The following is a 13,762-nucleotide window of genomic DNA, read 5'->3' as shown; positions in this document are numbered from 1 at the left end:
GATGAATATGTAAGTGTAAGGCCTAAGTGGACGCTCGAGTTGAGCGTGTAGCGGAGCGGGGCGTGCGGCGTGCATGTTAAACAAATGCAAACGTATAGGAGCGGCCTTAGTGCGCGTTGCTCACGTCACTTGTGAGCCCGACGCCACGCTGCACGCCTCGCAGAGCGAGCGTCCACTCAGGCCTTGCACTAAGCGTTTAAACTCGAACGTTGCGTTTTTTGTCATAAAAGTTGCCGGGTACTCGGTGCGGCAACGTCTCGAAAGTAGCGGCGCGGCAGATCCTTACGCGACAATTTGAGACATGTTACGATGACGTGGAATCCTATATCGATGATGATGAGCGGGTACGGGTAGGTAGGGCGAGTGGTTGTAGCTCACATGCTGGGCTCCTGCTTGAAGGGCGGCGGGAACATGGCGGCGTCGGGCAGCTGCGGCACCAGCGGCGGCGAGCCCTGCGCGTGCGCGTGCGCCTGCGCAGAGGGGGGAGGGGGGGTGGCCCCCGGGGCCGCCTCCGAGCTCGGCTCGGCGCATGCGCCTGCAAACGAACGGACTTTATTACCCGACCGAACATAATACATTGTATTTAAGTTCTCTGAGGACTCCTCTTAGAACTGTCGAAACATAGTAAGTGAATCGAAAACTTTACTCGAGATCTTACTACAAATATCGTCGACTCGAAATTACGAGAGATTCGTGCTCGTTTGAACCGACCTCCGAGTCGAAGCATCTCCTGCGGCAAGCTGTCAATGTGCGCCACCCCGACCAGCTTCGCGAACTGTATCTGCTCGATCATCTACCACGCGATGCTCTGCAGCGGCGGCAGGCTCAGCAGTAACTTTCCAAAATACCGGCAAGCGTCGAACTGTCCTAATTCTTGCAATTATCTCACCTCCAAGAAGCATCTCCTGCAGCAGGCTATCGATGTGTGCGACTCCAAACAACTTGGCGAACTGTATCTGCTCGATCATCTGCCACGTGATGCTCTGCAGCGGCGGCAGGCTCAGCAGTAACTTTCCAAAATACCGGCAAGCGTCGAACTGTCCTAATTCTTGCAATTATCTCACCTCCAAGAAGCATCTCCTGCAGCAGGCTATCGATGTGTGCGACTCCAAACAACTTGGCGAACTGTATCTGCTCGATCATCTGCCACGTGATGCTCTGCAGCGGCGGCAGGCTCAGCAGTAACTTTCCAAAATACCGGCAAGCGTCGAACTGTCCTAATTCTTGCAATTATCTCACCTCCAAGAAGCATCTCCTGCAGCAGGCTATCGATGTGTGCGACTCCAAACAACTTGGCGAACTGTATCTGCTCGATCATCTGCCACGTGATGCTCTGCAGCGGCGGCAGGCTCAGCAGTAACTTTCCCAAAATACCGGCAAGCGTCGAACTGTCCTAATTCTTGCAATTATCTCACCTCCAAGAAGCATCTCCTGCAGCAGGCTATCGATGTGTGCGACTCCAAACAACTTGGCGAACTGTATCTGCTCGATCATCTGCCACGTGATGCTCTGCAGCGGCGGCAGGCTCAGCAGTAACTTTCCAAAATACCGGCAAGCGTCGAACTGTCCTAATTCTTGCAATTATCTCACCTCCAAGAAGCATCTCCTGCAGCAGGCTATCGATGTGTGCGACTCCAAACAACTTGGCGAACTGTATCTGCTCGATCATCTGCCACGTGATGCTCTGCAGCGGCGGCAGGCTCAGCAGTAACTTTCCAAAATACCGGCAAGCGTCGAACTGTCCTAATTCTTGCAATTATCTCACCTCCAAGAAGCATCTCCTGCAGCAGGCTATCGATGTGTGCGACTCCAAACAACTTGGCGAACTGTATCTGCTCGATCATCTGCCACGTGATGCTCTGCAGCGGCGGCAGGCTCAGCAGTAACTTTCCAAAATACCGGCAAGCGTCGAACTGTCCTAATTCTTGCAATTATCTCACCTCCAAGAAGCATCTCCTGCAGCAGGCTATCGATGTGTGCGACTCCAAACAACTTGGCGAACTGTATCTGCTCGATCATCTGCCACGTGATGCTCTGCAGCGGCGGCAGGCTCAGCAGTAACTTTCCAAAATACCGGCAAGCGTCGAACTGTCCTAATTCTTGCAATTATCTCACCTCCAAGAAGCATCTCCTGCAGCAGGCTATCGATGTGTGCGACTCCAAACAACTTGGCGAACTGTATCTGCTCGATCATCTGCCACGTGATGCTCTGCAGCGGCGGCAGGCTCAGCAGTAACTTTCCAAAATACCGGCAAGCGTCGAACTGTCCTAATTCTTGCAATTATCTCACCTCCAAGAAGCATCTCCTGCAGCAGGCTATCGATGTGTGCGACTCCAAACAACTTGGCGAACTGTATCTGCTCGATCATCTGCCACGTGATGCTCTGCAGCGGCGGCAGGCTCAGCAGTAACTTTCCAAAATACCGGCAAGCGTCGAACTGTCCTAATTCTTGCAATTATCTCACCTCCAAGAAGCATCTCCTGCAGCAGGCTATCGATGTGTGCGACTCCAAACAACTTGGCGAACTGTATCTGCTCGATCATCTGCCACGTGATGCTCTGCAGCGGCGGCAGGCTCAGCAGTAACTTTCCAAAATACCGGCAAGCGTCGAACTGTCCTAATTCTTGCAATTATCTCACCTCCAAGAAGCATCTCCTGCAGCAGGCTATCGATGTGTGCGACTCCAAACAACTTGGCGAACTGTATCTGCTCGATCATCTGCCACGTGATGCTCTGCAGCGGCGGCAGGCTCAGCAGTAACTTTCCAAAATACCGGCAAGCGTCGAACTGTCCTAATTCTTGCAATTATCTCACCTCCAAGAAGCATCTCCTGCAGCAGGCTATCGATGTGTGCGACTCCAAACAACTTGGCGAACTGTATCTGCTCGATCATCTGCCACGTGATGCTCTGCAGCGGCGGCAGGCTCAGCAGTAACTTTCCAAAATACCGGCAAGCGTCGAACTGTCCTAATTCTTGCAATTATCTCACCTCCAAGAAGCATCTCCTGCAGCAGGCTATCGATGTGTGCGACTCCAAACAACTTGGCGAACTGTATCTGCTCGATCATCTGCCACGTGATGCTCTGCAGCGGCGGCAGGCTCAGCAGCAGCTCGCCGAAGCGGCCGCGGCCGTCGTATTGCCGGTCGCTGATGTAGTCCTCCAGGTTTATCTGCACTTGGTAGCGGAGCTGCTTGATCTTTTGCGGCTGTGATAGGCCTTTAGCGTCTGTGAAATAAACATGGATATATTTTTATAATCTCTACCTTGACAATTATAACATTAAAAAAAACACTGCGATTTGAGTCAATAAAAGAGGGTTTTTGCCCCTCTTGTTTCGTTGGACATATTTATTTGTGGTATTTTGTTGGTTGTTAGAGGTCCCTGACTAAGTACTACCAAACCACCAGAAATATCATTCAAATTACAGATACTTCGTCAAAAATGTGTCAAAATAAATTAGGCGTTGAATCGACCGTGATATCCTATTCATTACCCATCTATTCTGATCCAATTTCAATGCCCATTTCGGTCTTATAATGTTACTACGAATACGATGGCCCACGCTTGTGCCTATTAAGGAACATAGTGTGGGTACTCAAGGTTAAGGAAGACAATAGCCTTAAGGTAGGCGAACTCTGTTTCGCCGCTATCCTTCACTCGCGGTGGCTCGATTATCTCGTCCGTTATTCTTATTATACGTTTGGTCCACGCTCGCGCTGATTAGGGAACATTTTTTTATTTAATTTATTTTCAAAAAAGTATAACACATTTTAAACATACAAGTTTCGCCAAACTTGCGTTTAACGGCGAAATGGTGCACTCATTTTCAATGTTAGTAAGTACCTTAATCTAAATTTAATGATTAACTTATCTTACTAAGGTTAATACTTTTATATTACATTAACAAAGTGTAAGTTGTAGGTATATATGTTGTTATTCTTTAAGAATTTATTTGTAGTTTATAGCCTAATGTGGGGTGCTCACTAGGATCGAAGAAGACGATGGCCTTGAGGCAGGCGAACTCTGTGTCGTCAATGTCGATTTCTCGCAGCGGTTTTACGATCTCGTCCAGCACTCGCATCCCGATCATGCTGATGTCTATGTCCATACGCCCGTCTGAAATCGTACATTATATTAGTACAATCATTGTGAGTATGATTAATCCGATTATTAATATATTTGTCAATAAATTAACCAAATGATATATTGATTTGCATGTAGGATCATTTAATTGTTAGCGAAATATTGTTTTCAGTGACGCATTTGTAATAAATAACTGGTTAGAAAGATTGCACAGAGCTTAACTTAACAGACCGTTTATTGTGTGCTTAGTATAATGTTGAATATTAAAGAGCACGTTCAGGCAGATGACAGCAGAAACCGTTTCCAATGTTGGTTAAGACTCCTTAAAGATCCATAAACAACGAGTTCCTACCAACACTACAGAAACCGCTCATTGACTAAGGGAATTAATCTATATTGGTCTTGCAAGCAGACCAATTTGTAAGTAAAAAAGGCGGAAAATTTTAACAATGTAGGGGCGAAGGGTCGAAAAACCTACAAATGTTGAATTTGAAATAAATAATAATATTATAATAAATTCTTACACAGATTGACTTAGTCTCACGGTAAGCTTAAGCTAAAAGGCTCGTGTTGTGGGTACTCAGACAACGATATAATATATAATTTACTTAAACACCCATGACTCAGGAACAAATATCTGTGCTTATCACACAAATAAATGCCCTTACCGGGATTGGAACCCTGGACCATCGGTTCCATCGAGAATTTAGAGATTTATTAGTGCCAAATGAGTATGTTGTAATGCACGATGTGCGGTGCGACGTGCGACGTGCGACGTGCGACTGACCGATGTTGTGTTTGGCGATGATGCAGTTGTTGCCGAGCAGCAGCACGTCCTTGAGGTGCAGCGAGCGGCGCGCGCAGCCCAGCAGCAGGTGCTCGCCCGCGTGCGCGCGCAGCAGCGCCACCTGACGAGTGACCACACAACATCCAGTCTAAGTACATAGCTTAAGTGTAGAATCCATAGCATATGATAGATCTTTCTTGGATTGGTTTCCAATAACATCTTACAAACCGACACCCCTGAAAACCGCGAAATCGACTACCATGTTGTCTTCGTAGAAATTCAAATCAGGCATATCATCCTTGAGTTATCACATGTGTGTCACAAGTACATACATTATTTATGGTATCTGTAGTGTAATTTATTACAATTGACGATTTGTTTAATCTGTATTGGCGAAAGTTATCAACACCATTAGCCACGAGTGATGGTCGAACGTGTGAAACGCGATTGACTCAATCGATTAAATAAGGAATTGATTGATTCAAGCCATGCACTATATGAAGCCCCCGTTTTAATTCAGACTGTAACTTTAATGCGATGTAATAAGGGCGCCCCGATTCGTACCTGGTCGTCAAGGTGGAGCTCAGTGAAGGCGGGGATGTATTTGGCCCACTCCACGAGGATCAGCAGCTGTTGTTTGATGGAGTCGCACACGTCGTTGATCTTCGCTAGCTTGCGATTGTTGATCTCCGCGTCCGACACGTTGATGGTCTGTAAAATAACAAAATAAATGTCAGATAGTAATAAAATGTCCTAAATGTAGGTTTTATATATTATAATATTAGAGAAGACTAACACTAAGAAATAGAATTCACATTAGTTTTATCAAACTAGATGAGGGAAATACCCTTATTCCAGACTGAAAGCCAGAATTGATAATATTATTTACCGAATGGCCAGGACTTTGTCTTTATAGCTTATATGAATATGATTATTTGTAGACATATTCCATCTATTTGTACACAAATCGTATCGTCTTAAGTGCCTATTGTAATTTCGACTACGGTATTATTTTAAACTTATCAAGACTTATTTGTTGTTCTGTACTGCAGCAAGGACAGAACAACTGACAACGAAAAACAAATATAAGGACATCATAAATGATAGCCTATTTTTTAATGTAAAACAATGAACTCCGCGCGTGCAAACAACTTTGAACACTATTGCTACGCTGGAAAAGAACTATTTTATGGCTGAAGAAGAGAAGAGAAGAAGACTGTGTCTGGCCTCACCTCGTCTATGACCTTCCTGCTGAGCAGCTCGGCGTTCAGCAGGGATACAACGGAGAGCCCGTTTGCTTGCGTGGGCTCCTCGTACGATGGCCGGCGGCAGTTGATACGGTCTCGCTCGTTTTGGACGGCTGCAAAAACAACGCATTCACTTTTTTATCGTTTGAAGAGCTTTATAACTGTACATCACTGTACACGTCAAGTCTGTGGGTTAGATATACTCAGCGAGCTTACAATGCCTTGCGCATTCAATACAATAATGCTTTTAGAATGCTGTTGAGACTGCCGCGTTTCTGCAGCGCATCGTCCATGTTCGCCAAGGCACGCACAGCCGGTTTCGATGCCGTGTGGCGCAAGAAAACGGCCTCACTGCTTGACAGAGTGCGCGGAAGTAACAACAGCATTCTAAACATGATAGCTAAAAAGCTAGATTGTCCTTTGCTATGGGCAATGGGTCAGCGGACAAAGTAGCTTTTGTTTATAATTTATTGAATATTTGTGACGTTTTCAACCAAAAGGTACCACATTGTCGCTTGTCGATAAGGTTGATTTCGAATTGAAGCTATATGGAAATCGTGCCTTATTGACAACCGACAATAAGTACCCTTATGGTTGAAAATGGCACATTTTATTAGGTGACTGTTGTTGTTGTTTATGACTGTTGTAGTAGACAAACAAATACTCGAGTCATTTACGTATATTTCTTTAGGGTAATAGGTAAGCATAATATGTACATAAGTACGAGTAATATGATGAATCTATCCTAAATTTTCACGAACGGGCAATGCAATATAATGAAACTTATGTTACGGCAGGCGCCTAGTAGAGGCAGGAATAATAATGACACTAAACGATAAGAAGTTAAAGTTGCAATTTCAATGTACAGTTTCAATAATGCGCTGCATGTCTGGACGACATTATCGGCAGCATTAAAACCACATTTTAACGGAAATTTACCATTTCATACAAATGGCATTCCGTTCCTTATTAAAACTAGCCGATAATTTATCGAGCTGGTTTAATTAAACAACCAATCAAATTTACCAAATTGTGTAGATTCAGAAGATGGGTTTCAACATTTTCAATGGGTTTCAAACTTAAAAGAATTTGCACTTTGCACGTGACCAATAACAATAGCCCAGAAATAATAGCATCCCATGGAAACAGCAAGTTATATTGTATATACATACATAGAATATAATTATTATGATTCATTGTGCTTTACCATGAATGGTAACGAATGACTGTACGGAAGTTTGTGCTGTTTTCCCTCCCCTTACGTCAAAACGCGAACATTAGCTGTTTGAAATATTTCAATAATTAAACATAAGTATAATGATTTCATTATAAATGAGTTTACAAATAATGTTGGTTCCTATTCATACGAGTAAGCGTGTTTACCGCGTAATTACATCTAGAACTAATTGCGACGAAATGTTGTTTGCGATATAGTTGATGACAGCTAATTAAAGTAAATAGCTACATTAAATTTATATTGTAATCTCGTTTCCTTGAGACGGGCAATAAAGCCAATAAGAGCATATCGGTTGACGACCTTAGCCCTCCATATGTCTATTTTCCACTTAATTAGGTAAAGTTACGTTGTACCCTACATACATACTTAGTAGTATTTTTTTTTACAAGACTGATGTAGTAAATGTAATGTTTATAAAAATTATGTGTAACATACGACACTACTTTGGAAAAAAACTCGTATCTTGTTCTGTCAATCAAAAGAAAAATGTGGTATATATGTATAGGATGCATACAGAGTTACTGCCTTTCAACTGAGTAGTAGTGTGAGATACGAGATTGTATCAAAGTAGTGCCGATATATGTCTCGGTTGTAAAGGGTACCACAGAAAACATCATCCCCTGTTTATAAAAAAATCTTGTTTCTCTGAAAATCTATATCAATACAATACATATTCACCTATCTCAAAAATAAACCTCGCAGTTCCTAGGATCAAAAAAGATAACTTTTAAGCATATTAAACTTCTTAGTTATAGCGAATATTCTTAGGCTACCTAAAAAAATTCCATTTCCCTTCCCTATTCATTACTAGTCAGTCTCATTAAAGTAGGTAGGTAATGGCGCGTAATTTTTTCCAAAAGGACAATAATATATATATATAATTAAATTATGTCATTTGTGTAAGTCAATCGGTCCTCGCTAGAAATACGGGCGGCCGGTTGGTTGCTCTTTGTCGGATAGAACTTAAAAGCTATATTTGATATGTCTTGTAGGTGCCTATTACTGATTTGTTGAGGCAGGTCCCCGCAGCGAATACGGGTGACCATGTCCCGAGTTTCCAGGTCTTCGCCGGGATTTGCGGTTTTATGGTGTAAGTCTGGTAACTTGGTAAGCGATTTTATTATGTCTATATTACATGTTGGAAAAATACATTGATTTCATTAAAACTTAAAGCACATGCACTCACCTTCTTTCTTCATGCCGGCTTTAAAGCATTTTCTTAACCTACAATATCTGCATTGATTTCTTTTGTCCTTATCCACTACGCAATTTCTGCTGAACCTGAAATATAAAACAGTGTACGATTACAATCACAGTTTCGTTTCAAACTGCATAATAAGGCAAATAAACATCGATGAAGTTGGCGATTCCGTGTACTGTGTCAATATTAATACCATACGACAATAGTTTCAGCTTCTCCTTGATAATGGCATGGCGTACGTGTAGACGGAATGAAATTGTCTGGGTTTCCTCAGTGCGATCAAATTTCTATCAAAACCTTAGATTTTGAACCAGATTCTTCTTAGATAAAGAGTTAAGTTAACATAGGTAATATTCGGGTGAAATATTCTCATTCGGCTAAATTTATGAGGCTCGTAAACACCTTCTATTAAGTAGGTAGGCATTATTCAACGTTACGACAAGATATACTAACTTAGCAAGTGTGTTACATATGTGATGAGTTCATTACGCACGTGTGCGCACAAGTGTCTAAGTGGTTGCTATGTCGGGTGCTCTCAGTTTAAGCAACAACAACATCAATATACCTATTTATTTCTTGATTATAGGATTTAAGCGCTGCCTTAACAATACATATTTTTAGGAAAGCAGAGATAAAGTCTTAACTTATTGTTCAGTATATATAGTAGATAAAACGAGACACGGATGAAATCTGTTGGAGGTTAACGCTGGCCATCTTTAAAAGACAATTTGAATTTGTCAAGGCACACGTGTGAGGTCACACGCCAATTTTCTTATAAATAAACCTGTCATGTAAAATTTTAATAAAATAATATATTAAATATTTTACTAATATCCTACGGCACATGTGATTTAACTCTGCATAAATATTATAAAATCCAATGGCTGTGATTTGACAATCTCAGATCTCAGCGGAAGGCCAAGCTCTCGTGTTTCATTAAAAGTTCGCTTGAGGTTAAAACACTGAATGAGCTTTCCTAAAAGGCACACGCTATGGGGACTTCGTGTGTAGTGTGCGCAACTGGTGTACTGCCTGTATGTCTAACTGCAGGTCAGTTCCAGGTGGAAATGTTCCAATAATAGTGCAGTACCTGCAGGTGTAGAGGTGGTTCTTGCGCACGCTGCGCCGGAAGAAGCCCTTGCAGCCATCGCAGGAGCTGGCGCCGTAGTGCTTGCCGGTGGCGCGGTCGCCGCAGATGGCGCAGTGCTGCGACACGGCCGCGGAGCTGCCGGCGCTCGCCTCGCTGCTGCTCGTCTCTAGCTGCATGTCGCTGTCTGTTGACAATTCACAATTGACATATTATTATGGTTGTTGGTGTAGAGCAAATTAACATAGTAGATGGATGCATCTTTTGGAAATAGTAAATAACACCGCGGTGTAGCATCTGTACTGTAATTCGTGGATTTATAAACTGAAACAGATGTCATATATTAAGAATAAGTGACGAAACCCTCCAGTGGTTTTTCTTTAATACCCCCACCCGTCAGTTTATAATTTATATATACATAGTAGTGTCAAAGATACATTGATGAATTGTAGAGCACCAATCTCTATTGCTAGGTATATCGTAATTTCGTAAACCTGTAAAGGATTCGTATAGGAGGTGCAAGCACATACCTACTGCTTAGAGTTGGTCGAACGTCTAGTCTTACTAAAATGGCATATAGTCGAGAAATTAGGACCGGATCCGCCGTGGCGAGGTGGCCTAGAGGTTCATGGCGTTAGGCGCGATAGCTAAAGACGCCGGTTCGAATCCGGCCTTCACCACTTCTTCGGCTTCGTCACTTTTTCTTTAATATTTATGACATTTATTTCAGTTTATAATTTATATATAGTAGTGTAACTAATTAAAAAACACAAATCAAAATATTTGATAAAAATAATTTGATTTTGTTCTCAGTTGTGTTCGTAGATTTATTTTGAAAGCGGAGACTGTTGGCCGCTAAAGCAATAGGGGATAGGAGTTCATAGAACTCTACCCTTGAAATATATGTTGGAGATTGTTATTACGCCTTTTAGTAAATATATTTTGTCTATATTGCTATTCGGATAGCATTAACTTATTCAAAACAAATATGCCGATTAAGTGTTACCTTGTTTATGGTTTAAATAAGCAGATGTGACGTTTTCAACCAAAAGGTACCACCTTGTCGCTTGTCGATAAGGTTGATTTCGAATTGAAGCTATGTGGAAATAGCGCCTTATTGACAATGACAACCGACAATTTTGGTTGAAAATGGCACAAATTATAACTTGTATAATTTGGAAACACAATCTGCGAATAAGGAAAATGCGAACAGTAATATTTCAAAGACACAACGACTTATAATTTTATAGCATTTATGTCTACTGGCTAGCAACGTATCATTCGTAGGTAGTATGGTAACAAATAATTAAACCACTGAGCGTAACCTGCATGTATGTTTGACATACAATTAAGCGTGATCGTTACGAATCTCAAGGTCAACTGATACTGGAGACGAGCTAGCAGGTGAGACAATAGTATTTTATACAATCGTGATATAATAGAGAGCTTTTCAGTCGAGTACCGTGTTTAAGCAACGAAGCTTGCTGAGTTGCTTAAGTTAAGGTACGAGATTGAAAAGCTTGATTATATCACTATTGTATACAATACTTTTTCTACGAGACAAAAAAATAATACTTTCAACTAGTAGAATCATATACTTAAGTAAATAAACCAAAAGTATACAGCTAAGATACGCGAGCTGCCGCGACCCGCGATACCTTCATACTCGTGCGCGCCCCGGCCGCGGCCGCCGCGGGCCCGGCGCCCCCGGCGGATTGGTCAACGACACCTCCTCGTAACTCATGAGACCCTGGTACCTGCTCCGCGCTAAATTCAATTTTAAGACAGTTTTTTTCTTGATTTTGGCCACCGTAGCCTATGGAGACTAACACGCAACGCTAAGCGGTTTTCGTAGGATATGGATGTTGCTATATGAAGGGTGTCACATGCGCGTTTATGACTTATGAAGCAATTGTTGGCCAACCAATCACAAAGCAGATACGACGCAGCATGTTTAAGTAGACTAATTTGCATTGAATCGAGTCTCCTTAAACAAGGAATATTTTACTGAAATGTATGAAGTTCTATTTTCAAAATTTTTATAATTGACTAAACCGTATCAATAAAATTCTTATGCTTGAGTCGGAAGTGCCATAGACTATCCAACGTTGAAAAGAGTAAGGTTGTAGTGTTGCATGTGAAGTCGTAATACACAGATTATACTCGACGAGTAGAAAAAATGTTTAATGAATTAGGTATTTGAACGTATTTAATATAATATACCTGTTCACAATCATGCTATGCCGTCAGCGACTCGACTCTGGCGTCAGCAGGCAGGTTTGGGAGCCTTGGCGCGGGTTTTGGCGACCACTTTTTGATAATTAGGTACATACTTATATTATACTATATCTATGTAAATTTATATGGTATGGATTAGAGATCTACGCCGCAGCCAAAAAACCCCGGCGGCGGCGCGCTGGGTTTTGAACCCGGCGCGGCGCGGCGTCGCCGGCGTGAGGACATTTTTTAGGAGGAATAATTAAAAAAACATAACTATGCTAGGAATAAACATTTATTTCTTATCTCCAATCACTGACTAAAAATTGTTTACAGTACAGCTACATTGGTTGTAATTATCGTGAATAAAAATTATTTTGTGCACCTTTGCCGGATTTAAGCGCGATCGCTTAGCAGTCAAAACCATCCCAGCTACAGAAAACACCCTTTCACTGGGTGTACTTGTAGCTGGAATGCTTAAAAGTGACCGCGCCAACCCTGCAAGCCAAGGAAACATTTTTATTTGTTCCCAATACTCCAGCGCCAAATTCAAAGAACACATCTTTTGTAAAGACGTTTCTACAGCTTCTTTAAAAGTCCTCAGAAACTTTATCAAATCCTCCAAAATATTCCATTCTTCGGCTTGAATTTTCAAGTCACTGCCCAATTTTAGTCAACATCTCGTTTATCGAAGTACGATTACAGCAATGTGCCAAGCTTTCAAGCATTGTGAGGACGCTGTGCCAGCATGTTGGCGACGCAGTCTTTATGCTCGGCACATGCAGTGGGTTTCCAAACAGCTCACGGTCACAAGTTGATGCAAGTTCTTCCATTTCATTAGGAATTGGGTCTGCTTCGTCAATTTCCAAATTCTCAGCGGCAGCCTCACATGCTTTCACTCTTTCAAAGTGAAAACACTTTGTGCATTTTCTTCCAATTCGGGAAGACGATATCTTAATACTTTACTTTTTTTGACCAACGCCTCAATTTCTTGAACTTACTGTACTCCGTCAACAGTGACCAAATTATGCAATCCATGGCCTAAACACAGATTACCATCAAAATTTGACAACATAACAGCACGTTACTGTGTGTATTTCCCGATCTTGCAAGCCAAAGTTTTCTTTAGTTTTGTCAATGACCTCTTCCTCCGTCCGTCCTCTCGTTGTGCTCAGTGCAAACGACTTAAGTTGAAAATTTGTAAAGGCGCCAAATTTTAGTATTCTTAAATAAAGACTGTTTAAATGTTTAAAACAATAAATAATGTTTAAACCTTACAGATGCTATGTAATGTAGCGTACAGGTAATGCCTGCGGTATTGGTCGGTTCATAGATCAAATGTTAGCGCTGCATGACGCGATGCATCAACAATTATTGGCGATTTAATCTTCAATAGCATGTGTTCATAAACATCTAACAACGCTGTTTGACCAATAGTCTCCGCTGAAGGCATATCGTCTTTGGATATACCATAGTTCTACAAAGTACAAATTGCGTACAAATTCAAATTTTCTTGAAACAGAAAAATCGTATAGGTTAAATATTAATTCGAATTTCGAGGTCGGCGCGAAATTTTGAACGACCCGGCGGCGGCGGCGGCGCGCTTAGGTTGCTCGGCGGCGGCACGCCGGCGCGACGACTATGGATAGTGATGAGCAGAGTCCCCTGGCATCAAAAAGTTATCTTCATTCGATTGGTATTCTTATGTAAGGGGACCGGCCCGCTATCCCTTATCGGGGTTTTATAAGGGTATTGCATAAGGCTTAACTCACCCTTTGCCAGACGAAACCCTTTGTTTTGCTTTTAAAAACCCTTATATAAAGCTACCACATTTGAGTAATCGGTAGCCCAAATACCCTTACAAAACCCTTATCATCCGCTCACCAACACCTTGCATATTG

The 13,762-nt window shown here is 42.2% G+C and overlaps 1 protein-coding gene across 3 annotated transcripts in view; it reads right to left on the bottom strand.

Annotated features, from left to right (window-relative positions):
• Positions 1 to 2,826: 2,826 nt before the first annotated feature.
• Positions 2,827 to 13,762, bottom strand: part of LOC134749522 (transcription factor HNF-4 homolog) — a 60,806-nt gene continuing 49,870 nt past the window's right edge. For all 3 annotated transcript variants that reach the window (XM_063684483.1, XM_063684482.1, XM_063684481.1), the window contains exons 2-8: positions 9,648 to 9,831; positions 8,543 to 8,637; positions 6,105 to 6,232; positions 5,437 to 5,583; positions 4,873 to 4,993; positions 3,987 to 4,118; positions 2,827 to 3,227 (exon numbers count right to left, since the gene is read on the bottom strand). In XM_063684483.1, coding sequence (XP_063540553.1) covers positions 2,842 to 3,227; positions 3,987 to 4,118; positions 4,873 to 4,993; positions 5,437 to 5,583; positions 6,105 to 6,232; positions 8,543 to 8,637; positions 9,648 to 9,831 — 1,193 coding nt within the window. In that variant the 3' untranslated portion in view covers positions 2,827 to 2,841. The remainder of the gene's footprint in view (positions 3,228 to 3,986; positions 4,119 to 4,872; positions 4,994 to 5,436; positions 5,584 to 6,104; positions 6,233 to 8,542; positions 8,638 to 9,647; positions 9,832 to 13,762) is intronic.

Source organism: Cydia strobilella, chromosome 18, assembly GCF_947568885.1.
Source record: "Cydia strobilella chromosome 18, ilCydStro3.1, whole genome shotgun sequence".
In the NCBI taxonomy this organism is placed as follows: domain Eukaryota; kingdom Metazoa; phylum Arthropoda; class Insecta; order Lepidoptera; family Tortricidae; genus Cydia; species Cydia strobilella.
Note: the sequence above shows the minus strand (reverse complement) of the source record. Positions and strands in the feature narration are given on the sequence as shown.